Source organism: Ammodytes marinus, assembly GCF_949987685.1.
Source record: "Ammodytes marinus genome assembly, chromosome: 10".
NCBI classification, from domain to species: Eukaryota; Metazoa; Chordata; class Actinopteri; order Uranoscopiformes; family Ammodytidae; genus Ammodytes; species Ammodytes marinus.
The window spans coordinates 26,413,657-26,439,942 of record NC_137214.1 but is presented as its reverse complement, the minus strand read 5'-3'; the positions used below and the strand labels follow the sequence as shown (position 1 = coordinate 26,439,942).

General features: G+C 40.4%; 1 protein-coding gene across 1 annotated transcript in view; it reads right to left on the bottom strand.

Annotated features, from left to right (window-relative positions):
• Window positions 1-233: 233 nt before the first annotated feature.
• shtn3 (shootin 3) overlaps window positions 234-26,286 on the bottom strand; it is a gene marked incomplete at both ends in the record, with an annotated part of 30,309 nt that continues 4,256 nt past the window's right edge. The window contains 16 exons of the mRNA XM_080036098.1: window positions 234-360; window positions 960-1,236; window positions 3,230-3,359; window positions 3,712-3,774; window positions 4,289-4,303; window positions 5,024-5,127; window positions 5,562-5,632; window positions 5,887-6,067; window positions 7,215-7,368; window positions 8,162-8,308; window positions 9,147-9,241; window positions 9,738-9,819; window positions 10,000-10,097; window positions 10,442-10,610; window positions 11,120-11,214; window positions 25,707-25,767. Coding sequence (XP_079892224.1) covers window positions 234-360; window positions 960-1,236; window positions 3,230-3,359; window positions 3,712-3,774; window positions 4,289-4,303; window positions 5,024-5,127; window positions 5,562-5,632; window positions 5,887-6,067; window positions 7,215-7,368; window positions 8,162-8,308; window positions 9,147-9,241; window positions 9,738-9,819; window positions 10,000-10,097; window positions 10,442-10,610; window positions 11,120-11,214; window positions 25,707-25,767 — 1,869 coding nt within the window. The remainder of the gene's footprint in view (window positions 361-959; window positions 1,237-3,229; window positions 3,360-3,711; window positions 3,775-4,288; window positions 4,304-5,023; window positions 5,128-5,561; window positions 5,633-5,886; window positions 6,068-7,214; window positions 7,369-8,161; window positions 8,309-9,146; window positions 9,242-9,737; window positions 9,820-9,999; window positions 10,098-10,441; window positions 10,611-11,119; window positions 11,215-25,706; window positions 25,768-26,286) is intronic.

The window sequence follows — 26,286 nt, the reverse complement described above, 5'->3', positions numbered from 1 at the left end:
GTCTTTACAGAGCCTGGTTAGTTTTCAAATGGTTAGCATGAATCTAAAAAACAAACATACAAAAGTACAACAAAGTCAGCTTTTCCGTTGTGGCTCTAAACCCAATAAACAAACAAAAAGCAAATGTGTGATCACACCCTAAACCTCCAAGGTGTGAGACAACCCTCTTACACCAGACAATACAATTCATGGATCAAATTACAGAAACAAGCCCGGGATCCTCACAGTCCTTCCTAGCACTCGGCATCGGCACTTCCATTGGCGCAGATGGTGGTGTGTGCATCCTCACTGGGTTTGGTGTGTTCCACTCCGTTTGACCGGACGCACTTCTCAGTGGTATTTTGATCATCCACCCCCACACTGTGGAACCCGGACAGAAAGCAGAAAACGTCAGAGTGTGGCAGCAATCGAGTAATCAAACAGTGAAGTGATGTGTATGAGACAAATATGGACACCACAGAGTAAACAATTCATACATCAGTAAGTTTTAAAGGTCACATATTATGATTATTTTTAGCATTAAAAATTGGAATTTGGGTTGTTACTAGAAATTGTTTTCATGGTGTAGTGTCCAAAAAACATTTTACGTTTGTCACACTGATATAGCCTCTTTTCAGCCTGTCTCTTTTAGCCCCGCGTTCCAAAAAGCCCACTACTAATTTAGGTTGGTAATGAAGGGCGTAGCTTCTCCCCTTATGATGTTATGAGGGAAGATAAATCAAAAAAGTTTCAAAAAGTGCAGGTGGAGAAAAAGAGAGAGGGTTGTTTATTCTCATACCCTCGGAGTCTTCAGTCACACCAGGGACCCATTTTAATGCTAAAAAAGCATGAAAAAGTGAATTTTGCATAATAAGTGACCTTTAAAGTCCAATATTAGTTGCAGCACTGAATTATAGCCAGCATAGCATAGCATAGCATAGCCCCCCCTGATCCCCTATGTCATGTTTGTGACACTCCACCTGTTGATGCAGCCGTTACTTTGCAGAGAAACTGCGTTCTCCTTCTCAGACAGAGAGCTGCAGGACCTCCTCTCCTGCCAGGAGCCGGCTCTGGGAGCTTTGCCCGTGTCGGAGCTCTTCCTGCGGGCCACCACGGGCCCCGGGCCAGAGCCCCGTCTCTCTGTGCTGACCCTGGGACCCACCGGCCCCTCTGGATCCTTGCCCGAGTCACTGCTGGTGCGCCTGCTGTTCAGGCTGTCTGAGGACGACACGTGGCTCATCTGGCCCTCCCGTTCATCTGGTGAGGAAAAAGAAAACATTATTATTATCATTATTTTTTTTTGTCGATTGTCCAAACCTGGAAAATGACAAAGTTGAAAATGAATCTTGAATGTCTACAGAAAGTCCCTGATTACTAGGGCTGTGTCAAAAAAATCGATATCGCGATATATCACGATACTTAGTTTCACGATATCAGTATCGATTTTTATAACAAAAAATCGATTTTTAATTTTATACATTTTTTTCTGATTTTTTTCCCTTGCTTTTTTTTTACTTTTCAAGGCTTTATTGACAGTGCAGAGAGACATATATGAAATGGGACAGAGAGGGAATGCAATGCAGAGAACAATCACAGGTCAGATTCAAACCCATGTCTGCTGTCAGGCCTGAGCCTCTAGGATACTGACTATTGAAGTTAGATCAATTTTGTTTATAAGAATGCTTAAGATGTGTCACTGTGTCAGAAAAGCACACTGATGTATTTTCATTTTCAGTGTGTCCTGTACAGTTAGTACAAGAGTGAATTGGATTTATTATTTTGATGTTATGGTAGCTGCAGCAGTGTTTGATCATTTGCCAAAACCAAACAAAAGGAAGAAAAATAGTAAAGGATGTTGTGAAGGAAATAGTTTTGACTTCATATGTATGTGCAATTATCAATATATTGTGCTGTTATGTTTGACAAGGCAACTTGTTTATGGAATATCGCAACATATCGTGATATATCAAGATACGCAATATAGCGTGATATATCGTGATATATCGTATCGTGACCAGTGTATCGCGATACGTATCGTATCGTGAAGTCCTTGATGATACCCAGCCCTTCTGATTACCCTGCCTTTGATTTGCTTATATAAACTATTTGTATTCAGATCTGTTACGTAACAATGAAAGTCATTTTAAGATACATGTGCGTTTGCATCCTTGGCAACGTTTTACATACTAGTTCAGCAAGCCAGCAATATCCTTTAGCGACAGCATTCACACAACAGTTTCCAAATCACTTTGGATATTTTATTTACACACCTTAGACACCCAGCATACAGTAATACAATGTTCCCCTACCTGTATAACATCCTGTATTCATTCTGATACCCCACACACACAAAAATAGTTGCTAATCTTTTCTCAGATCACTACTTCAGTGTATCAAGTGCTCTGGATCTATTGTAAATAATAATATTTTTTGTTACTTGCTTTTGAATATAAGATACTTTTCTTGCTTCATTGATCTATAGCTGAAATGTAAAAAAAAATGTAAAAAAGATCAGACCATTGTCCCTCATTGACATTGGGATAAAATATTTGAAAAATGTGAAACTCTGCAGCTGTAGTTCACTCTGCCAGCCAAGGCCAGTTGAACACGCTCATTCTCCAACACAGTGTAAAATTGCTTAGAGTGCGGTCTAAGCGTGAGTCCAAACCTCTGACCTCTGCAGTGTTAACGCCACATGTTCTAAAATAACTGACTGACACACGCAACAGGATCAGTAACAGCTCGACCTCATCCGAACCCTCAATAAGCTGGTGCCATCTGGGGGTGTATCGTTGTTTAATCTAATCTTCTATAAAGCTGTGGTTTAACAAGTAACATCAGGATTGTGTGACGCTTGGATTACTACAGAGTTTCGAGGTCCTATCCAACGGATATAAAGATTTTACTTGCAAAACAAACTGGATTTGTTGAACCAAATTCATGAAATATGATGCATTTAAGAAAATGTAACCCCCATTTAAGAACATATAGTTTGATGTTTAGACCCTTTCTTAAGTCAGATTTCAAATGCAGGACTTTTGACCTGGCATATACAGTATGTCATATAAAACGTTACATGTAATGGCTGAAGTTTATGTTCTAGAAAGTGTACTGTGAAAACAATTAAAGATGTTTCAGGATATAACATTGTTTTTATATCAATTAGATAAATAATTAAAAAATATTCTTTGGTTGTTCGGAAAACTACACGTTACACCACCACCACAGAGAGTTGATCAGGTGTGTTTACCTCCAGAGCCGGCCTCTCCCGCCCTGTTCCGTCTGCGTCTCAGGATGACCTCCAGCTCGCTGTCCTTCTTCCCCGGGGGAGATGGGCCCGACTCCTGAGACCCTCGACTGGGGCTGCGCTTTACAGTCTCCTGCAACCAAACACAAACCGTCACTGCATCTATCTATCTATCTATCTATCTATCTATCTATCTATCTATCTATCTATCTATCTATCTATCTATCTATCTATCTATCTATCTATCTATCTATCTATCTATCTATCTATCTATCTATCTATCTATCTATCTATCTATCTATCTATCTATCTATCATCCATTCCTCCCTCCCTCCCTCCTCTCCCTCCCCTCCCCTCTCCTCCCTCTCTCTCTCTCTCTCTCTCTCTCTCTCTCTCTCTTTCTTCCTCTCTTTATATTTTTTCCCTTTCTGAGCAGCAGTTTTTCAACAGAGCAAAAATTAGGATGAATAAAAAGCCATGTTTACCAGGATGCCCTTAAGTTCGTCCATAGCGCTCTCCTGCGGTTTCTCCACACAGATCGGAGGTGGCTGAAAAAACAAAAACAAAATACATTTCTGATGAAAACTGGAGGATGTGTGTGGTTGTGTGTGTGTGTGTGTACCTGTACAGGTATCTTTGCCTGGTCCTCACTTCTTCAATGGCCTGTTCAAAGGTTAAGACTAAGTTTTACATAAGGTTGAGGTATGCATTATATGGGGTAAGTGTAAGTGTAAGGGTTGGAGTAGGCAATTCATTTTGGATGGTTAAGGTTAGAGCAAAGGGCTATGACAATGATAAGTGTCCTTACAAAGATAGAAGTAAAGGAAGTGTGTGTGTGTGTGTGTGTGTGTGTGTGTGTGTGTGTGTGTGTGTGTGTGTGTGTGTGTGTGTGTGTGTGTGTGTGTGTGTGTGTGTGCGTGTGTGTGCGTGTGTTTGTGCGTGTGGGTGTGGGTCAGGTTAGTGGGGTCAGAGGGAGGGAAACTTCTTTTGTTTTGCTTTTTCCCCCAAGAGAGCAACAGCGACTTCAAATCACAAGATTGATGCAAACATCAATATACTCACTTTTACTGCGACCCTCTGAGGCGGCACAAAGGAGAAACACAGAGGAGGGAATAGAGAAGAGAGCAATCAGGCAGAGTGCATTCAGACTACATCAAACATGGAGCCAACAGAGCTGACAATAATGTTTACTGACGTGCTGGTCTTTACGGCAGTAATGAAAAGAGTGAACAGAGGAGGAGAATTACAGGAAGACATGTTTGTTCCACATAGCGATGAAGCAGGGATAGTGTTTTAGCTGCTCTGACTGTGTGTTTATTTGAACACATCTGCTGTCAGGGAGCTGTGACCTTTGGCCTTTGACCCCCCTTACCCTGGTTGGATAAAGGATCAACATTAATTGGATTTATTTTTTTGTTTTATTCCTGCCTGGTTATATTTTCCTTTTGAATGCAGATAATTAAAAATAATAATAAAATAAAAAATGACATGGGTATGGGCTGCTGAGCCAGGCATTTCTGTTTTGGCAAAAATAAACCGGTAGGTGCTCTCTGTTGGACAAACTATATAGTTGTGATTATATAAGTGATGCCAAGTCACGATCAAGTAATAGGAATGGATCAAATGGTCTTTCCGAAGGCCACTGCAGATGACAGTTTTCAATGTAAAAAAACAAAGATTTATGATGAGACAATACCTAAATATAAAATACTAACTTATATACGAAATGCCACGCAGTTAAAGGTAAAACCTGACAACAAGCTGAGCTCTGAGACCTCTGCACGTCAATGCCCTCACCTTGCTCTCCTGACTCTTGACAGGCCGCAGCACAACGCCATGTTTGATCCTTTCCATCATTTCATTCACAGCCTTCGATTTCACTTCATCATCGCCCTCACCAGCTACAGAGAGAGAGAGAGAGAGAGAGAGATAGAGAGAAAAAGAGAGAGCGAGAGATCAGTATTTACAATTTCAATACAGTACATGATATAGATGTAGATAAGTGTACGTGGTACGATAACAATGGATGTGATGAGACCATAGTTAAAAAATCTGCTTGTAAAACACCACTGTAGTTCATTTAGCAAGGATCTAAGCATCACTGTGATGAAATATTGTTAGTCTTTTCAGGTAGTTTATTTTATATACAGTATTGACTAACTTTGATTCAAAGGACATATCCCGATAGGCCTATATTAGTATAATGATATACAGTTAGATATACTTGTCCTGTGATACAAGATTTGATCCACATTGTTCATTGCTATCTAATAACAAGATCTACTGCGTGTGACAATATAGAATTAGAATGAAGCTGTGGTGTGGTGGGACTTACCTGCAGGCTGCTCTGCCTTCACAGAAGCTTTAGAGCCTTTTGAAGACTTCCTCATGATGGCGATTAGAGAGCTGAGAGACAGACAGACAAGGACTGAGAATCAGATACATTCTGTAGGAGTTCTGCAAGCCACCAGGCTCTGATCCTTACTGTGTTGTTTCTAAATATCAAGGCACTTTGCAGATTTGATAATGATGATAAATGAGGCTTCCATATTTAATAACTGTTGTCAGAGACTTTTGGAATATGTGTTTTAGTGTGAGTGTGTGTGTGTGTGTGTGTGTGTGTGTGTGTGAGAGAGTGTGTGTGTTGTTGCCATCCTCACCTGAGAGGGTTGCATCTGGAGGGTGGTGGTGGGGGAGGGGGTGGTGGTGGAGGAGGAGGGGGGGGAGGAGGCTGTGGGGGAGGGGCCGGGGGAGGGGCCACCCCGGGATCAGGAGGAGGGGGATCCTCCGGGCTGCTCGTCATGGCCATCTTTTTCTGGGTCTCCTCCTGGAGCTCGTGGACTGTGGACAGTAATGAAAACAATGGACAACAGTTAACATCCTAATACAGTTCTACTGTGACTTCTTTGACTATTCCTCAACCTATTACTACTCACAAACTTTCACAAAGATATAAGATAGGCAGGCTCTGTTGACATTTTTTTAACGGCACCTGAAAACATATATTTTTTCTTGTTTTGGAGTCACACATGCTGTTTTTAAATAACTGATTAACAATAATTGACTGATGCCTTTCATCGTTTTAAATGCTTTTCTATTTAGTAGATCTTTAAAAGAAAAAGGGCTAAGCACTTACTACTCTTTTTATTTAATTTGATTTGACATATCGATGTCATTTTATGTCTATTGTGAAGCTTGTAATACATGTAAATGGCAATTATTCAAGCCACCACATTTAACCCTAGAGTGAAGACTCTTTCCCAACACACTATCTTTGGATGCCGTGCAGCACAAACTGCCAATGAAAGAGGCTTCTGTCACCATCGTCCTTTCTAACGGTAACTGGGTGAAGTCAGTTGGTGATTTTGGCCCTGCCTTAATGTGACCCATTTTACACACACACACACACACACACACACACACACACACACACACACACACACACACACACACACACACACACACACACACACACACACACACACACACACACACACACACACACACACACGCACACACACACACAGACAGATGCAATGTTGCAAGGAGGGAGAAATTGAGCATGTGTGCCAGCTTTTCCTTCAGCACATGGGTCAGTGGTCTATGATAGGGAAATAAACACAGAGGCCACAGGCGAAGAAGAAGAACATACCCAACACAAGGAGCCACTATCCCAATATTTCCAACAACCCTTGTTTGTTTCTTTTGTAATGTATAATTTCTTAACCTAAATGAACTTTTAATCCATCTGATCCATAATTGTATTTATTATAAGTAATGTATTCTCTTGTATTTTTATTAAAATAAAATAAAGTGCTTCTTAATCTTCTTCACTGATTGAAATTGTATTTGTATTCAGTTTGTTGAAAGCATTTTGGGTTGCTATGCTGCATATTCATTCTTAACTTTGGTGGGTCTCTGTGTTTTCATCTGTGTGTGTTTGTATGTGTTTGTGTGTGTGTGTGTGCGCGTGTCCTCCTCAGCCTACCTCTGTTTTCCAGCTCCCCATTCTTCTTCTCTGCTTTCTCCAGTCGTCCGTCCAACTCTCTCTTCTCATCCTCCAGCAGCTCCAGCTGCCTCTGCAGCGCCTCCAACTGCTTCTTCACACAACTCTGCTCCAGCTGGGCCTCCAGGCTCTGCACCTACACACACACACACACACACACACACACACACACACACACACACACACACACACACACACACACACACACACACACACACACACACACACACACACACACACACACACACACACACACACACACACACACACACAAATTGATGAATTACATGCTGGCTACACAGTGCCTCAGAACATTTTCCAGAGTTAAGGCTGTAACATACTCCGCGAGAAGAAAGAACAAAGTTCTCTGTGACAGAGCTGCGAGAAGTTCTTTCTGGTCTGACATTACATACTTCACGAGAACTCAACTGCCGAACTCCTCACCGCGGCGCATTGTTACCATGGAAATTTGACTCAGTAGCGCCAGCTGATTTCACTTCGCTTTCCTCATTGACTTCAGACTGACCAATCACACAATAGTTCTCGGACAAGCTGCGAGAAGAAAGTTCGGCCCGGGTGATGTGTCGAGAACAAGCTGCGAGAACAGCTAAACAAGAGCTGAGAGAAGAAAATGACGTCATTTTCTTCTCGCAGCTCTGTCACCGAGAACTTTGTTCTTTCTTCTCGCGGAGTATGTTACAGCCTTTACCCAGGTAGCTGTATGTGTGAACTCAAATGTCAGGGTTATTCGACCCAAACTTTTCCCAGGTGGCACCCTATTAGGAGTGTGAACGTTTAAAACATTTTTTAAACGGTTACACGGCGGAAATGTTTTTGTGTGAACGGTTTCAGAAAAAAAGCTGAAAAAACTCTGACAGAAAAGACAGGCTTTCTGACAATACGGTCTCAGAATCTTTTCGGGGCTTTACCTTGTGCTGGTGCTGCAGACGCTCGCCCTCCAGGGTTTTGGTGACTGCAGCGACGTCCTCCAAAGCTTTTAGTAGCTGAAGGCTGGGCTCAGCATTCTGCAGCAGGATCATACTCTGCCTGTTGGCCTCCTTCTGCTTCACCAGCATCTGTGTGTGTGATGAATGATGGGAAAGTGAGTCTTAAATATACAAGTTTTTACTTCAAACGTCATCCCAGTTTTGATCCTGCAGGCTTTTCACATTTCAGGTCAGTAAACACCAGAACTAGGACATTTCATTAATCAGGCAAATTTCAATTTCTTTTACACACACACACACACACACACACACACACACACACACACACACACACACACACACACACACACACACACACACACACACACACACACACACACACACACACACACACACATCATTTACCAACACAGCAGCTCAGCGTTTATTACTGAGGCTGAGAGCTGCATCAGTTCACAGCTTTAAAATCTTCGAAAGCAATTAGTTATATCATCAGACGTGAGGAGTTTTGAGAGTTGAAGCGGATTAGTCACAAGTATATTTTGAGGAAATTAGACAATTTCTAAAATGTATAGGTTGTGAATGATGGTAAGATTATCTTCCTTTGCTATGACTTGGACATGTTTACGGGTTCATGATATGAAAAGAGGAATTAAAGCTTTTCTATGTTGACTACAGCAAAGTAAAACCGCCTCGTTTTAAAATGATGTAAAAAAAAAAATACCTCGCTAAAACCTAAAAAAAAACTCGACATTTGTTTAAATCTAGCTTGAAAAGGTCAAGTCCCTAGGTTTTATTTCTGGGTCTAATGAAAGTGTAAATAGGCGACTTCACAAGCTGATAAGACCATGATGATTGTGTATATCTGTCACATAGTTTAAACGTTAATTTGCCCTCTAGTGGCCAAACATGTATTAAAGCAGCTTTAAGGTCCTCTCTCTTGCACTACATTGTAACAACGCTTCACCTCGTGTGCGTAAGTCTCAGCTGTGACTCTCAGGCTCTGTTCCAGCCCGAGCTGCTCCTTCATCCCGTCGTACTCCTGAGCCGCCATCATGGACACTACACAGTCAGACAGACAGACAGAGTGCGTTAGGCTAAGCGTAAACAAACAACAGATTAGCACTGGTTTGAATACATTTTGTTCAAGCTTTAAGCTATTCTATCGAAACAGATCACAAAGTCTGACAGTACAATTTACATCAACATTCATCTTGCAAAAATGAAAACTAAGTATTTTGCAATGTTTTCCCTGTATGTTTGTTATTTTGTCATACAACCGTGCAATGTTTTCCCTTGAGTTGAGATTTTTCTTAAAAACTTGCGTCTTTGTCGTAAATACCAGCAAAGTATTCACATTCACGTTCACCTTTGAATTGACCTTATATTTAATTGAGCAAACTCTAGCATATAACATACTTAGCATGCTAATGTACAGCATAGCTTAACATGCTTGGAAATTCATGTGTGTTTTGAAGCCTTTACTTAATTGCTAGTGTAATTGGTTTGAACCTTTGATTTGAAAATGTCCCTCTGTGTGTGCCGTGCTGTGACTCACCTCTGTTAAATCTCTTGATGGTCTTGCTTTGTTGGTCAACAGTTTCACGGAGCTCCTTCATCTCGGCCTGGTTTTTCTCCGTCTGGGCAGAGTGAAAGGAAAGTTAACAAGATCAAGCGCCAGTAATAAAAAATGTTTAAGGGACTCAGAGACTATTATCTGTCATTGGCTGACATCTTATCGTATATAAAACCATTTAACTGTTGTTAAATGATTATTCACTGAATTAAATTACTGATACAACACTGTTCTCCCTCCTCACCTGTGAGGTCAGCTCTTCTATCCGTTTCTGCTGCTCATGAACCTGACACACAAAGTTCTTCTTCTCTTCCAGTAAGCTGTTCACCGTGTCCCCCAGCTCTGACAAAACAGAACAGGATGGTCAAGTATGTTTGGTTATTGAATAATAACTAAATACTGCACAATCGATAACAGAACGTAGTGTCTACTTTTCACTATTTATCAAAAGCTCTCAATATAGAGTATAATGTCAATCCTCAGGGTAGAATGAATATACACAGTAAAAGGTATGGCAACAGCTACTCAGTTCCTATCGTGTTATGTTTTGTACCTTTAAAGGTGGAGTCAGCGATTCTCAAAAACTTTTTTTGTCAAAATCAGTGACATTATCCTTACGATCTGCTATATGTCCGTACTGTGTGTTTGCTGGAAAACAAAATCTGGTGTTAAAACATGCTTTGTACCTTTAACCTGCTGTTGGTACTGTGAAAAAGTGTCTGGGCTTCCGTCCGCTGTGTCTGTTTCAGACTCAGTCTCCATAGTGACGCAGTCTGAGATGCTCGGAAGCATCTCCTCCAAAGATGGGCGTGACGACAGACTCAGGTACTTAAACTTCCTGTTCTCACTGTTCAGCTGCAGGGCAGAGAAAAAAAGGAGTTGAAATGGAATCAATCAAACAACAAGATTAACAAAAACAATTAATAATCCAAATTACAAAACCTTCTCATTTATATTAATAAGAAGCATCATGGTAGTACACAGTATTTATATTGAAGAGTTTGCTGAATACATTTTTTAAACATTTTATATCCGTCGAGGTTGTTTCAAATATGGTACTTATTAATAAATATTTAAGGTAAAATAAATGATGTATGTGCTGTATCTACATGTAAACATTATTACATTTTAATACAGGCACAGCGTTTTGCTGTGGAGGCAGTAACAGATAATGTATTCAGAGCATGTGCAGAGTCATCCTGACTCAGCTGTTCATTCTATTCCCCTCCTAATGCCAGCTGGACCCTGATAATGCTAATCGTATGGCATTGATTATTGAATGTGTGTGTGTGTGTGTGTGTGTGTGTGTGTGTGTGTGTGTGTGTGTGTGTGTGAGAGTGTGAGAGTGTGTATGAGAGAGAGACCTTTGTGGCCAGGGCCTCTGCATTCTCCCGGCACGATTTCTCGATCTCCAGCTGAGTCTGCAAAACGCTCACTTCCTCAATCACCATCTGAGACACTGAGGGGAGGAAACACACACACACACACACACACACACACACACACACACACACACACACACACACACACACACACACACACACACACAGGCAGTATTAGGATTATGTTATATATTATTGTATTAACACATAGTAATCAAGACATAATAAATTATATATTTTTTAAATCTAGTTTCTTTAATTGTGATGTATACCACCCAATTCTGAAAGGATGAACATATTTGTCTTCATATGGATTTGTTAAAAAGTAGTACTTGTCAATAATCTATGTTTCTAAAGGTCTGCTTTCTGAGATACAAATCGGTTTGCAGATGATATACCGATACAGTTACAGGCTTCTTGACCTATATTCTAAAAATGCAAATAAACAGAAATCATATTCAAAAACTATTTCAAAATAAAAATTTTATGTGATTTGCCTTACAGCTGTGTACTCATGTGTTTAACTATTTGAACAGCAAGCATATCTTATACTGCTACATCCCATGTTGTACAGGCAAACTCTAAAGGCAGAGCTGGATTTGCATACAACCAGGATGCTTTTTTCTGTGATGTGTCAAGGCAATGATCAGTCAGTTTTAGTGTAAGGGTGTATTCACACATGGAAAGTCCGTTAGTTCACTTGCTTTGGTCCAGACCAAATAGAATTTGGATTTTTTTGTTTGGTGTGGTCCACTTTCATATTGCCCCTTTTGCAAGTGAACCAGCATTACGAAGCAAAACCACACGTGATCTAAGGTCATTCATTCATTGGACAGACATTCTGGGGTGGAGAGAAGCAGGAAGAACGAAGTAAAAACTGCGAATTTATCATTGATATAATATGGAGTTAAAAATAATAAAAATGCCTACATCTAGCCTATAAATAAAGAAGAAAAAAATCTAATTATTGTTGTTTCATATGTTTATAATATGTAGCCCTATGACAATGCCACGTTATGTGGCTTCTAGCCTACGATGTGAAACATAATTTTTACTGTATTTTTGCTGCTGGACGCGCGACTCGCGTGAAGAATAGGCTCAAACTGAAACACAGCTGATTAAGCTGTGTATCAGCTGGGTGTCAGTTCGGCGCAGTTCAGCACCAAACTGACACGGGGACAGTATTGACGGTCCCGTTGGGAAGAACAATAAAAACACACACTTCATGCAAAGCGCAGCGTGAACCTGTTGGCACTGTAGGCTACGGGAGACGCTCCTCTCCATCTGATCGCTGATCCGCACGCATCATTATCAAATGTAATATTTTCGCTCGGGGCTCCCGGTCAAACCACAACTAATCTTCCTAACAATGGCGACAACAACACTTTCCCATAATGTGAAGCTGATGGCGATTTATTAAAAAAGAAAAGAAAGAAAAGGCGCAGTGCTTCCTGCAATTGGGTCGGATCGAGTCCGGCCAAATTCACACCACAAACGAACTGCAGCAGAGTGCGTTTTGAAGCGCATCGAGACTACCTCTTCAGCTGGGTCTCGGAGCGTTTGTTTGGTCCGCCCCCGAGTGCGATTGCTGTATTCACACCTGTCTGAAAGATGCGCACCGAAGGTGGAAGTGCACCTGAGTTCGTTTCAACCGAACTAAACACAGCATGTGTGAATACACCCTCAAACAACAAATAGGTTTGCTTTGTTGTTAAGATGCTCGCAGCTGTGGAGCGTGCCACCATGCAGAGCTCCAGCCACTCCTCAGTTTATTTTAAAATGACCCAGATACGGAGACTTTGGGAAAATCTAGGCTGAGAAAAGGGAACTTGACGTGATGAAGCTGCTTAGCCACCTTGTCAAAATGAAGAAGCACTCATCTCTCTCTCTCTCTCTCTCTCTCTCTCTCTCTCTCTCTCTCTCTCTCTCTTTCTCTCTCCTCTCCTCTCCTCTCCTCTTCAACCCAACCTCTTTCTTCTTCTGCTGCTGCATTTTCAATTTAGTCAGATTTCTTGCACAATTACAACGGTAGAAATCCATTTTACACATGAATTCAAACCATAGCTATAAGTTAAAATCAAACATCACAAAAATCTCAGTATTATTATTTTTAAGCAAACTTAACTACAGCATTGAATTAATAAATTATTTCTTTTTCATGGAATTATACATGGAACTTACTAACAACACCCCAGACCTTCACATACTTTCCAACAATACCACTCCAGGAAGTATTCCACAATATAAAATTAAAGAAACACACAAACAAACAAAGCCCCCTAAATATAAGCCACAATACAATAATCCAAAACAAGACTTATTTCACACAACATTCGGAGGATTATATCCATCATAAATTACTTTCTTCCTCCTGTCCCAGGCTTTAAAGACATTTTCTGAAAAATGCAAATACATTTTCAAAAATAACAACTACAATTTCCTCTCTGCCTTTTTTTCTCATCCGTCTCCCTCCATCTTTATTTCCTTTATCGCCGTGGTGACAGAGAGTCAGACCTAGACTCCTTTGGGCTCATTGCCAGCAGGAAGCTGCTAACATCCCTGATCCATTAACAGACTCCTTCCTGGAGGATGCACAACAAGCACCAAATGTGATTATACTGCTTAGGGTGCACAGTGAGGGCATATAGAACACTTCTCCTGCCCTCAACCACTGCCACAGAGTCTTAAACAACATGATTGAAGGTTGCTTTTATTACATGTATTTGTTATTTATTAAGTTGTTGGTTGGTTAAAGCATGTATCATAAACGTGCAACCTAGTACATGTCATAACTAGAAGACCTACTACTAGTATTAGTAATATAGTTGATGTTTGACATATTCCTATATAGACTGTACTGTAACTGGAACATTATTTCACTGATATAAATGTTCTCGGGAGTACAGTTATCCACTGTTCTACTTCATGGGGTAAAACAGTGGGGTCAGATAACCTCCCTTGGTGCGGAAATGTGATCTCCTTTGATGATGTCATACTCAGGATTTCAGTCTGACCTCATGGTTCATCACACTTCCACGACACTTAACCTTTTGCCCTTTTACTATACCAACCAGCCACTAATAGCTTATTACGTTAAGGGCAACACTTTATTATATTATTGGTTCATAAATGTTATTACGTTTTTGGCAAGTTACTACATTATCGATGTTTATTACATTTAAAACTGAAAATAGATTATGTTATTGTCAGTTACTAACTTGATTGCTGGTATTACATTATTGGCTGCTGCAGACACTTTGGTAATGCACAGGCAAAAGTGAGTAGATAGAACGCCTCATCTATAGCATTCACACAGGCCTCAAGTCTGTACTAACACAAAGTATGCAATGTGTGTTTTTTTTTCATTATAAACTGTACATTATTTAATCGCACTGACTGCGCCCCTGTATTATTTAAAGTGACTTCAGTACAATAGCCCTGACCTTAGAACACAACTGTCACGTGTGTCAAAAATACAGTTCCCAACATGCAGCATGTACAGTGCAGTGCTACAGTGTCACAAACATCAGTTCAGCAGTAAATTACAGGCTGCCTGTCTGTCATTGTTCGCACATACACAGACTGGTTATTAGGCTGCTGTAAGTGAAACCCTCCTGCCTGCTCAGCAAAGACACGCTCAAGTATCATACAGATTACAAAAGGGTCTAAACACCTGTCACACTGTAGGCTAAAGCACTGCTATCAATCAACCCTGGAAGATTGGTTTATTATTATTATGAACTGCTGCCGAGTTCGAAGAGTGACAATGATGTCATCAAAGTAAAGTGCAGTTTTATGTTCACAGACAGGAGCCTCATGGTTCAGCTGTTGATGTGCTTCCATGTGCCAATCAGACCGGAAACAGACATGATGTATCTAGAGAGCTGTGTTGTGCTGTGGAAGCAGATTATTTTGGTTTTTGGAAGAATCATGAGATGGCATCCAACACCAACCAAATAAGTCCCATCAAAGACCACAAAATCCATCATATACAGTAAGAATCACACTGCGTACGAAAAAGGGTTGAATTGTTCCCTCCAAGTCAAAATGAAAAAGCTTTCAATAAAAGGATGAGGGCATCTGAACTGAAGACAATAATTCCAAAGCAGATTTTAAGCATTTCAATATCAACGACTGTAAAAAGTGAAGCTTAGAAAACAGTTGCATTAACTGGGTATTACAGTAGAAAACAAAAAAAGCTCCTTTCTGGTAACTTAATTCATAAGTACATGATAGACTCTATAGAAAATGCACTCAATTACTGAATTGACACGGTAAATACAGCTAATCTTACATAGGAAGTGTCTTTTATCTTTTTTCCATGGAAATGATCAGTAATCAGACCTGTAACCAGTTTGTTTAGAAAACATAGTTGTTCTTATGCTAACATAATACACACAGTGCATTACTTCATGTCTTAGCCAGCCCAGACACGTATCAATGTATCTACTCAATATAATATTTAGACTACTGAATACAAATACTGTATTTTTTTAAATTGAACATATATGATATAAAAAGCGCTTCATACCTTTGCATCAATAATAGCAACATTACCATGACAACTATCTACATAACCAAAAACCTGTATCTGTGTCAGTAAGGCCTGCAGGCCTACTGAGTGCATTACACTCCACCATGGTTCCACCCCACTGGACCTCAGGTGAAGGGTTGCCATGACTAACGCTTTTCTGTCTGCTCGCAACATGATGCAACATAGGCTTCACACACCAGCACCACCAGGCCAGCTGGTTACAAGGCAGGTGTGTGCGTATATGTGGTGTGTGTGTCGTGTGCAGGGATGCTTGTAGAGAACAGGCTCTCTCCAGGACCTCCTAAAACAGTGCAGCAATATACAGCAGTGTTCTGATCATGCATTGATTTGATTTCTAAAGCACAGACTGCTGATGCCATTTACATTAGCCTATAATATAAATGACCAGCAGTGTGCTGTGGAGGTAGAGGTAGAACATTTGTTTGAAAAAATCCATTATTTCAATCTCAGCAGGCAACAATTTCGAAGTGCTGGATTTTATCTCGTATTTTAGAGATACCTCTGTAAAAAAAAGTGCATCATGCATCAGGATTTGATAGATAATACAATTATTATTTTTTCCTTAAAGAGATCAAAGCTTGTATACATTGATCAGTAATCCTAAACCTCCTCTCTTTGGTGACTGATACAGATAACTGGGAGTCCATTTAGAGAAAGCTAAGGAGCAGAGGAAGAACAAGGAATTGTTCCCCAAGGACAAGCGGCGCCACCGTTTCACTCAGGATCCTCCAATGTGTATGTGATCTGTTTCACTGGCTGATGCAGGTTTTGGACCGATGGCCTTATCTGTAATTTAAGGGTGTATTCACACATGCCATGTTTAGTTTGGTTGAAACAAACTCAGGTGCACTTCCGCCTTCGGTGCGCATCTTTCAGGCAGGTGTGAATACAGCAATCGCACTCGGGGGCGGACCAAACAAGCGCTCCGAGACCCAGCTGAAGAGGTAGTCTCGGTGCGTTTCCAAACGCACTCTGCTGCAGTTAGTTTGTGGTGTGAATTTGTCCCAAATGCAGGAAGCACTGTGCCTTTTCTTTTTTAATAAATTGCTGTCAGCTTCACATTATGGGAAAGTGTTGTTGTCGCCATTGGTAGGACGATAAGTTGTGGTTTGACCGGGAGCCCAGAACAATATATTACATTTGATCGAGAGGACGCGTAAAAATGCTGAATGTGTTCAGCGATCAGATGAAGGAGAGGGGAGCGTCTCCCGCACAGTGCCAACAGGTTCACGCTGCGCAAGAAGTGTGTGTTTTTATTTTGCTTCCCATGTACGGGACCGTCAATACTATCCCCGTGTCAGTTTGGAGCTGAACTGCGCCAAACTGACACTCAGCTGATACACCGTTTAATCAGCTGAGTGTCGGCATGAGCCTATTCTTCTCGCGAGCCGCACATCCAGCAGCATAAATACAATAAAAACTAGAACTGCAAGCAGTTGTGAACGGGGGCCAAGCCTCCCACGCGACTCGGGATCGGGCGTCATCGTCCGCGGCGCCGGCCCCTCGCTTCACGGAATCCGGGGATGTAAAGTTTTTGAATGTGGGATGTTTGGTTTGGGAGTTATAGACCAAAAGACAAAAGTAATGGCAGAGAAAGATGCTGAAGTGTGTTTTTGGCTCCCCCTTTTGGAGCAATTTAAGGAAAAAGTAGAACCAGACTGAGAACCATAGGACAAACACATGTGTGAAGTTTGGTGTTAATAGGATAAATCGTTTTGGATTTAGGAGCAGTTTGGTAAAAGGTAGCTATGTGCAAATCTTTAAAGCGCTACCGTTTGGTCTTCCGATGGTCGTAGAAAAATTCTTTACACAACATTTGCTCGTGGGAGTCAGTAGAGCATAATGCTTTTGGTTTCGTCGAAATCGGAGAAAAACTGTAGGAGGAGTGTGTTTTGGTGACTGACACAGTTTTTGCAATGTAGCGAAAGAAAATCCCATATGCAAATGGGCGTGGCCTATCTCATAAGATGCAGCTGACTTGTGGGCATCTGTGGATCTAAAGTGTTTGACTGTGGGATGTTCGGTGTGGAAGTTATAGCCCCAAACGCGTTTTCTTTGCTTTTTGTGGTTTTGGCGCCCCCTATGGATGACATTTGCAAAATTACGTTGGGTAGAAAAATGCGGCTCAATGTACCGAAGAAGTGGATGTCAGGTTTTTGAATGTGCGATGTTCGGTTGGGGAGTTATAGCAAAATCAAATTGTCAACCTCTCCATTGTAAAGACACTTATTTGAATTTTCCCATTTTCCCGCCGAAAGACTTAGGAAATGGCGAAAACAGGCAAAAAAATTGAAAAACTCTTTTTTTTAATAAGTCCGGCCCACAAAGGAATTTCTTGCCCATATTTTTTTGATAGACTCAAGTATGCCCCATGATAGTCTTCCTTGAGTTTCAAGAAAATCCCTCTTTTTTTTTTTTTTTACAGATTTTCGCAAATTTTTAAAGCGCTACCGTTTGGTCTTCCGATGGTCGTAGAAAAACTAATTGACCAACTCTTGCTCGTGGGAGTTAGGAGGGCATAATGCTTTTGGTTTCGTCCGAATCGGGCGAAAACTGTAGGAGGAGTATGTTTTGGTGACTGACACAGTTTTTGCGATGTAGCAAAAAATTTATATATACGCAAATGGGCGTGGCCTATCTCAAAAGATGCAGCTGACTTGTGGGCATCTGTGGATATAATGTTTTTGACTGTCAGACTTTCGGTGCGGAAGTTATAGCCCAAAACGCCTTTTCCTTTGTTGTAGCGCCACCTAGTGGCTGGGATGTCTGAATTTTTTCGTCTGCGTACCAGGCACGGACCTGGATCAGCCATGCAAGTGGCATGTCCCAACCCTTTATGGTTTGGGCTGCAGCACCACTTTTACGTAAGGAAAAATAAAAAGAATAATAATCCCTACAAGAACAATAGGGTTCCCTGCCCCGCAGGGCTTGGGAACCGCGTTGCTCTGCAAAACGCGGTCCCAGCCCTACTCGGGCTTGGCCCCCTAATTATGTTTCACAGAGTCGCAGACTACAATAGTAGTCGCAGACTACAATCCACATGATGTGGCATTATAGGGCCTCATATTATAACCATATGAAACAGCAATAATTAGATTTTTCTCTTCTTTATTTATAGGCTAGATGTAGGCCGTTTTATTATTTTTAATCCCATATTATATTATTATATTATTATATCAATGATATATTTCGCAGTTTTTACTTCGTTCTTCCTACTTCTCTCCACCCCAGAATGTCTGTCCAATGAATGAATGACCTCAGATCATGTGTGGTTTTGCTTCGTAATGCTGGTCCACTTACAAAAGGGGCAATATGAAAGTGGACCACACCAAACAAAAACAATCTAAACTCTATTTGGTCTGGATCAAAGCAAGTGAACTAGCGAACTTTCCCTGTGTGAATACACCCTTAGTAAAAAGGTGCTCATATCTGTAATCTTACCATCAGGTTATGGTTTGTGGATCGATACAGAACAATTGGTAGATAGATGACATACATTACCTAAAATATAAGACAAACCAGAGCTTGTTTAATGAGGACTTTCACACCGCATACTAATATACACTTCACTGCTATACCAAGATTACTAACATTCACACTATCTTAACCCTATTGTGATCAGCTATACTAGGTATTCACCTCGTCTTGTTTAACATGAAAACCTCAATCAATCATCTCTTCCAACAACATTATCAGCTGATCAAAATATCTAAGATGACTAAAGAGCAAGAAAAACAGGACACAAGTCAAAAGTAAAACTGTACTGTAACTGCATTGCATTAGATCACTTAACCAAGTGACCTTTGACCACCGGGGCCGGTGAGGCTCATGGCTGGGTGAAAGAATAATAGTGAGAAATAGAGAGGCTGTGGGTGGCTTCTGGGTCTATTTTTAATCCCTGTTCAATGTTTAATGCTTGTGGATGGGCTTTAGTGGTGTGATTCCCTGCCAGCCAGAGCCTCATTTAAAGCCTAAGCGCTCTCTCTCTCTCTCTCTCTCTCGCTGTGTCTTTAACCAGCGCTTCAACCCACATGCCACGGCACATCTTCCTCCACTCGGCTGCACCGCAGTCCAGCCGCAGCTCTGTGGGTGGCTGAGACGTGACACAGGCGTCAGAGAGCGGGTCACCCTCTGCTATTTATAGTTCTGATCTCATTCTACTACGTTTTACAAGATAAATCCACATCATTGGGGGAACACTTGATAGTTAGCTAATGATGACGAGTGTGAAATATGTCAATCTTGTTTTCTTTTATCTTATTAGTACGAGCAGTTCATTTCTTTACTCCGCAAATCTGCACTATTTATTTTAGAATATATAATGCACATCACATGACCGGACATTATGTAAATAATGTTATGATTGGTGAATGTATTTGGGCTTTGCAGAGTTGTTTACCAGGACAGTCCTTATTGTGTTATTTTTGTTTGATATCAAATAGGCAAAGTAGGTTTGGAAGAATTAAGAAATGAAAATGAATGTCCTAAACAATGTACTAATGATTTAATCAGCCTGGTTTGAGGACTCTACATTGCAATTCAATCTCCAAACTAGTAGGAGAAACACAATCAACTAATCAGACCTTCAGGCGGCTACACACCTAGCTACATAGAAGTAGTAGTAGTACAATTTATTTCGGTCCATGACATAATACAAACACGATCAATAATTTAAAAAAATAAATAATGGCCGAAAAAGGTGTAGGAAGAAGCCAAGGCTTATTATGCCTACCCTCTTGACATTAATTACATATTATATATAACAAAACAATAATATTTGTACGTGAAAGAGTGGCAGAAACACAGCTTTAGAAAATTGCAACAATCATAGATGATATTGATGCTGCTGTACAGGTTGTCATAAGTGAAGATGAAGAAATAACAGCTAATAAATGTAAATATTGTTTTATAAATTTCGAGTGAAATTTTGAGATGACGTCAGCAAGACGGATATGTGTGTACAAAACATTGGAGAACTTCAATGAAATGAAGACTACAGGTAAAATATGTATTGATTAATAAAGTTACTATTTTAATTAATTGACTTTCCATTAATAAAACCTGTACTAATCTGACACGCTGCTTTTGTTTTTCAGCAGTAAACTGAAGCTGGGGAAAGCCTCTTTAGTGACGTTGCATACTATTAACAGATGATTTGGAGGATTAGCCAACGATAAACACATTCATCCATGAGTAAAATCCCAGGGTGACAACTGTAAAAAGACTGGACATGGAATTAACATACTTCAACACGCAACTGTTTCCGGTTTGAATCAGAACCAAACCTTCTTATGTACTGATGTTCAAAATGTAAAATTAGGATTTCTGGGGAATTTTGGGATGCAAGTAAGTAGTTAATTAATTTACAATATGGTATATTCATTGCTGGTCTTGTATTTAAACCAATGAATGAATCAATAATTGATCAGTCGATGTATCAGCCACAACTCTTACAATATAAATCATTTTAAGTAATTTATTATCGCAAAATAAAACCTTTTCTAAACTGGGCCTTGATTAGTTAATCAGTCCTTTGGTGTTTATTTTCTTCATACTATAGAATCAAAATTCAATATTCATGTAAAGTATGTCATTTACTGTTAAAAAAACGTAATCTATAATGACCAAAAACCATCTTTTGTTAACTATTATTCAGTTAAGTGAAATGACAATCAACATACATTTATAATGAGGCTAACTATTAGTCGTGTGTTGAAGCCGGAAATGTCAGGGAGTATCAGACTCCACTGGTCCCATGTCACCAGTTTGTTGGTCCTTTGTGTGCTCCCAGTGGGTAATTACTGTGTTTGGGAAAGCACTTTAATGCAGGGAAAGTGCAGCCACAGGCTTTTATAAGTGCAGTAGGCTGAATAACTAGGCTGCATAAGCTAACATCGCTACAGGCAACCAGTCCTGTGTGTGGTTGAATGACATCACAGTTACACAGTCCCGGCTACATGTTCAGCTACAGTAGCATTGAGCGATGTACCACTATTGGTCGGTTCTCTCCAGGTGAGAAAAAAAACTACATTTTCGCATTTTTTTCTGAATTATATTTTTCTTTTTCAGGGGCTTTTGGGATTTATTTGCATTGACAACACCTTTAACATATGTTTATTTTTATTTGTTAAAATATATTTGCCAGTTAATGGGCATATATGAAAGTAACTAATTTTCACTTCTTTCTCTCTCTTAATCTGATTTAAAACTCGAGAGGTTTTTGGCTGCTAATACAATCCCATCCCGTGAGGTATTTGACACCCAGCTCCTTTGCAAACAACTTGCTCTGCTGCTCTGCCTGTCTAATACGAAGACTAGATTAGAGACTGTGAGACAGCCGCTCCGCCTGCTTCCTACCAGCTGAAAAAAGGCTCAGGATGATGCATCCATCACTGTGGGGAAGAGGCAGTTTACTCCTTTAACATGGAGGAACTACTGAGTTCAAGAACTACCAGAGATCCTTGAGTTTCTCCCAGGAACTGTCTGAAGTACTTCTGCTTCTTCTGACAGCAAATACACCTTCCGATAGACTTTTTCATTTTAGGACGCCATCTTACACTCACTGAAACACCTCCTCTAAAAAGATGTCCTTTCATAATTTACATGTACATAATTCACCTGTTCTTCTTTCCTTGTTTCTATTTTGTGGGGTAGGAAAGAAAGGGACGCACAGTTGTTTTCTCTCTTGACTGGTTTCTCAGATCAACACAGCATGAGAAAATATAATACTACAAAACAGCTCTCTGCTGTTTTTTCACCAAACACTTTCGGCAACCTTATTGGTGTTTTGTTGAAGCTCACACTGGTCCCCAGTTCAGTGCATGTGTGTTTACAAAGTTAGAAGTTGGAAAGATTACGCTCAAAGTACAGCTGAGTCTTAGTAGTTTTAGGAGAAATTTTCTTAACAAATAGCCTCGTTTGGCCTTGTAAACAATGACTTACTCTATCAGTAAGAATGGAAGAAGTATTAGTGACTTTGTTTAACTGTCACAAAAAGTTGAATTAGGAAGGTCGGGTGGATGATTACGATAGTGTGGTGAGACCAGGTCCGATCAGAACCCACAATCTGACGGCTTTTCCTTCAGTGAGTGAAAGGCAGCTGATTGGTTCATGTAGTTTATGTAGTCATCAATCTAGCCTCCGGACAGATTAGGCCCTCCCCACTTTCTGTCCGTTAGTAGAAGGCTCCTGATTGGTCCAGGTAGTTGTTGATGTCAACATGGATTGATGATGCGTAGCTCATGATATATGGTTGGTCTCAGGAGGCTAGTTTGACGACTGCATTAACCACTCAGAAGCTGCCTTCCATCTAGGGAGAAACGTTTTGTCAGACCGTGGGCCCTGATTGGCCCTGCCATTTTATTACCAGAATTCTCCCCACATAGATTGGAAAAAGTCCAGACCGATCTGTTGGAGATAAACAAATGTGAAGCTCACGAGATCAGGCTGGTTATTGCACCACATCTCTTGACATCAGTCAATGTTAGTTTATTTTCAGTTTGGCCTCATTTATTCTAAAACATTTACCAAGTAAAGTGAAGAACACTTTACCAGACCTTAACAATAAAGCAGATTAATATGTTTTTTAATTTTTTTATGATATCTTTTGGGCATTTTTATGCTTTATTGATAGTGCAGAGAGACAGAGGTGAAATGGGAGTGACATGCAGAGAATCGAACCCGGGTTTGCCGCTGGGCCCGGCCCGGCGGGGAGGGGGGGGGGGGACCCCTACCAACTGAGCTAAGTGCGCCTCCAGATTAATATGTTTAAATCAGTAAATTTTGGATGGCACAAGATTAAAAGTCCTGGAATTACCAAAGGCTTCTAAATTTGGAGACCATCAATGTATCTTTAACATTTCATAACAAAGGTCTCCAATACTTGTCTAGTTGTTTCACAAAACCAAAATAAATCATCCACCCCATCGTTCAGCAACCCAGATGCAGTAGTGACTACTGTAGATGTAGTGTGATCATTTGGTTCTCTTCATTATTGAGTGGAGTGTATTATCTCACTGTGAGTTCCGGGTCAGGTCATGTTTTCACTGGTTATTGCCAGTTAATCTGTGCAGAACTCGCTCAGCCTGGCCTTTGAGATTCAAACGTGCCCAAAATCAAGTACCTGTCGGCTTGCAAAGTCTCCCTCATTAAAAGCATTAAATATGGCCATCAAATATGGAGGAGCAGGTAGAAAGGCTTTTTAAAGGACCACAATGGATAAAGAGTCAGGCAGGAGTGGCAGCCCCCTCCCACATGCACACACACTCATCCTTCCCCCCACGTTCTGCTGCTGAATAATTCATGGCGGGGGTTTCAATAATTCATTGGAATAACATGACAAGGGCGACTGCTGTCTTCTCTGGGGAGAGGCAGTGAAAGAATAAATGACTGGATGAATGAAAGACTGAACGGTATGAAGCGACGGGACCCTCGGATGAAACTGAGGATCAGAGTTTCTGCTGACTAAAGCTCTCAGTTGGTGATTTGGGTTCATCGTCCAACGAAAATGACTTGTCATAGTTTTTAAATTACAGTTTTACCTCTTTCAATTTTATTTGAATAATAATTATTTCATTTTCTAACTGTCCAACAGAAACACAAAATTACTTCAAATCTACATGTTGGCCTACATCACTGCAGACAGGTATAGAGACCCAATTACGGCGCTTAAGAATAAAAAAATTATAACAGCAAAATAAAGCTAAAAGCCTGAAAGCCCATGTTTCATCCACTCACAGCTATCTGGCATGCATCCTATCAACTTCCTGTCTTAATGAAGGGATTCGGTATCATTGTAAAAGGTAACCTAATTGAAATGTCACACCTGAGTGCACTCCAGCTGGAGACTGCCCAGTTCTCCGGTTACCCATTGAACAGACTGGTGCCTGAATTGATCACCAACCTCTGTTCTATCTATCTATCTATCTATCTATCTATCTATCTATCTATCTATCTATCTATCTATCTATCTATCTATCTATCTATCTATCTATCTATCTATCTATCTATCTATCTATCTATCTATCTATCTATCTCATAAATGGCCTAAAATAAATGATGCACTGCAAATAGTGTTGCAATAATATGAGGAGAATACGATTTCCAGGAATTTTCACTCATTAATAGAGAAACTTCTACCTTCATGACAGTCACAACAAGCCTCCAATGATATTTAGCAGAAGTTATTCATCTATAGAAGTATATATGCGTCAGCTTATTTTATTTCCTCTGTGCAACAATCCTTGCTTACATACTGTAAGCCCACAGACCTGACATCTCTACCACATGCTTTTGGTGTGTGATTATTATAATACAATCGGTAGAACCTATGGTCTTACCTTCGTTAATAGTCATGACGGAATCCAGGAGCTGATGCCTTATCAGCCTTCTTCCTAACAGTTGATGATTGAGGTTCAGCTGATTACTGTATAAACTCCCCAAAGCAGTAAAGCTCTCCCACTATTGGCTACCTAACCTGACAGTTGTCATGGGAATGGAGACACCCTCCACCCTCCACTCCCCTTGTAAACACACCCATTCAGAGAACAAAGTGTCTGTGATGTCATGCCGTCAGAGGTGAGGGGGAAAAGGTGAAAAGAGGAGGAGTAGAAGGAGGAGGTGGAGAGGGGCAAGAAGGAAAGGTGTCACCTGTCTGATTAAAGGCGTTGGGATGTGTCAGTTTGCTTTGTGGTGCCTGATATCTTGACATATTGCTTGTGTTGAGGGGAACTTTTCAAGATAAATGTAATTTTTAAAGGGCAATTCTCATTTACTACGATTATAGGTGCTATGTTCAACGTTTTGGCCATTGTTTTATCAGTTATGATAACACTGTAAAGACACAGAAAGTATGTGATCAACCACAACGGTTAACCACGGTGATCGAAACCACTATTTTACACTTAAAGAGCTGCAGTCTTCGAGTACATAACAATCCGTAAAGCATAGAACACCGATTTTGTATGAGGAGGAAACTGTGATGAGGTAGGAGTTTAAGGAGGTAGATGGACTCACCTCTCTTGATGTGTTTGAGTTGTCTCTCAGCCTCGTCTCTCTCCTCCGTCAGTCTGTGGCACTGCAGGAACAGACAGCAGGTTCAACGCATTAGATCATGTTCCAGGACAGAATGAATATACAGTTACACACACACACATTATTAATATCATATTGTTTAATAAAGCCTACAGCCGTGTGTAAGTTATTTTCAGGGCTGCCCTGGGTACGTGCAGGCACATATTAATAATAAGGATAAACAATAGAAAAAAAGACAATGAGGATGTGAAGATGTTTCTTTACAACTGAGACAGTAGGCAAGGCCGTAAATATATTTAATAATGCTGTGAAAACAGCCTATTTAACATGGGAGTCAATGAGAAATTGCTCCGTTTTGGTACCACCTTCGGTGGTCACTCAGTGAACTTAATTTTTTGTCACTTCCGCATAGAGCTGCAACGATTAATCGATGAATCGATTATTAATTGATTATTAAAATAATCGCCAACTATTTTGATAATCGATTAATCGTTTTGAGAAATGTTTGAATAAAAAATGTCCAAATTCTCTGATTTCAGCTTCTCAAATGTGAATATTTTCT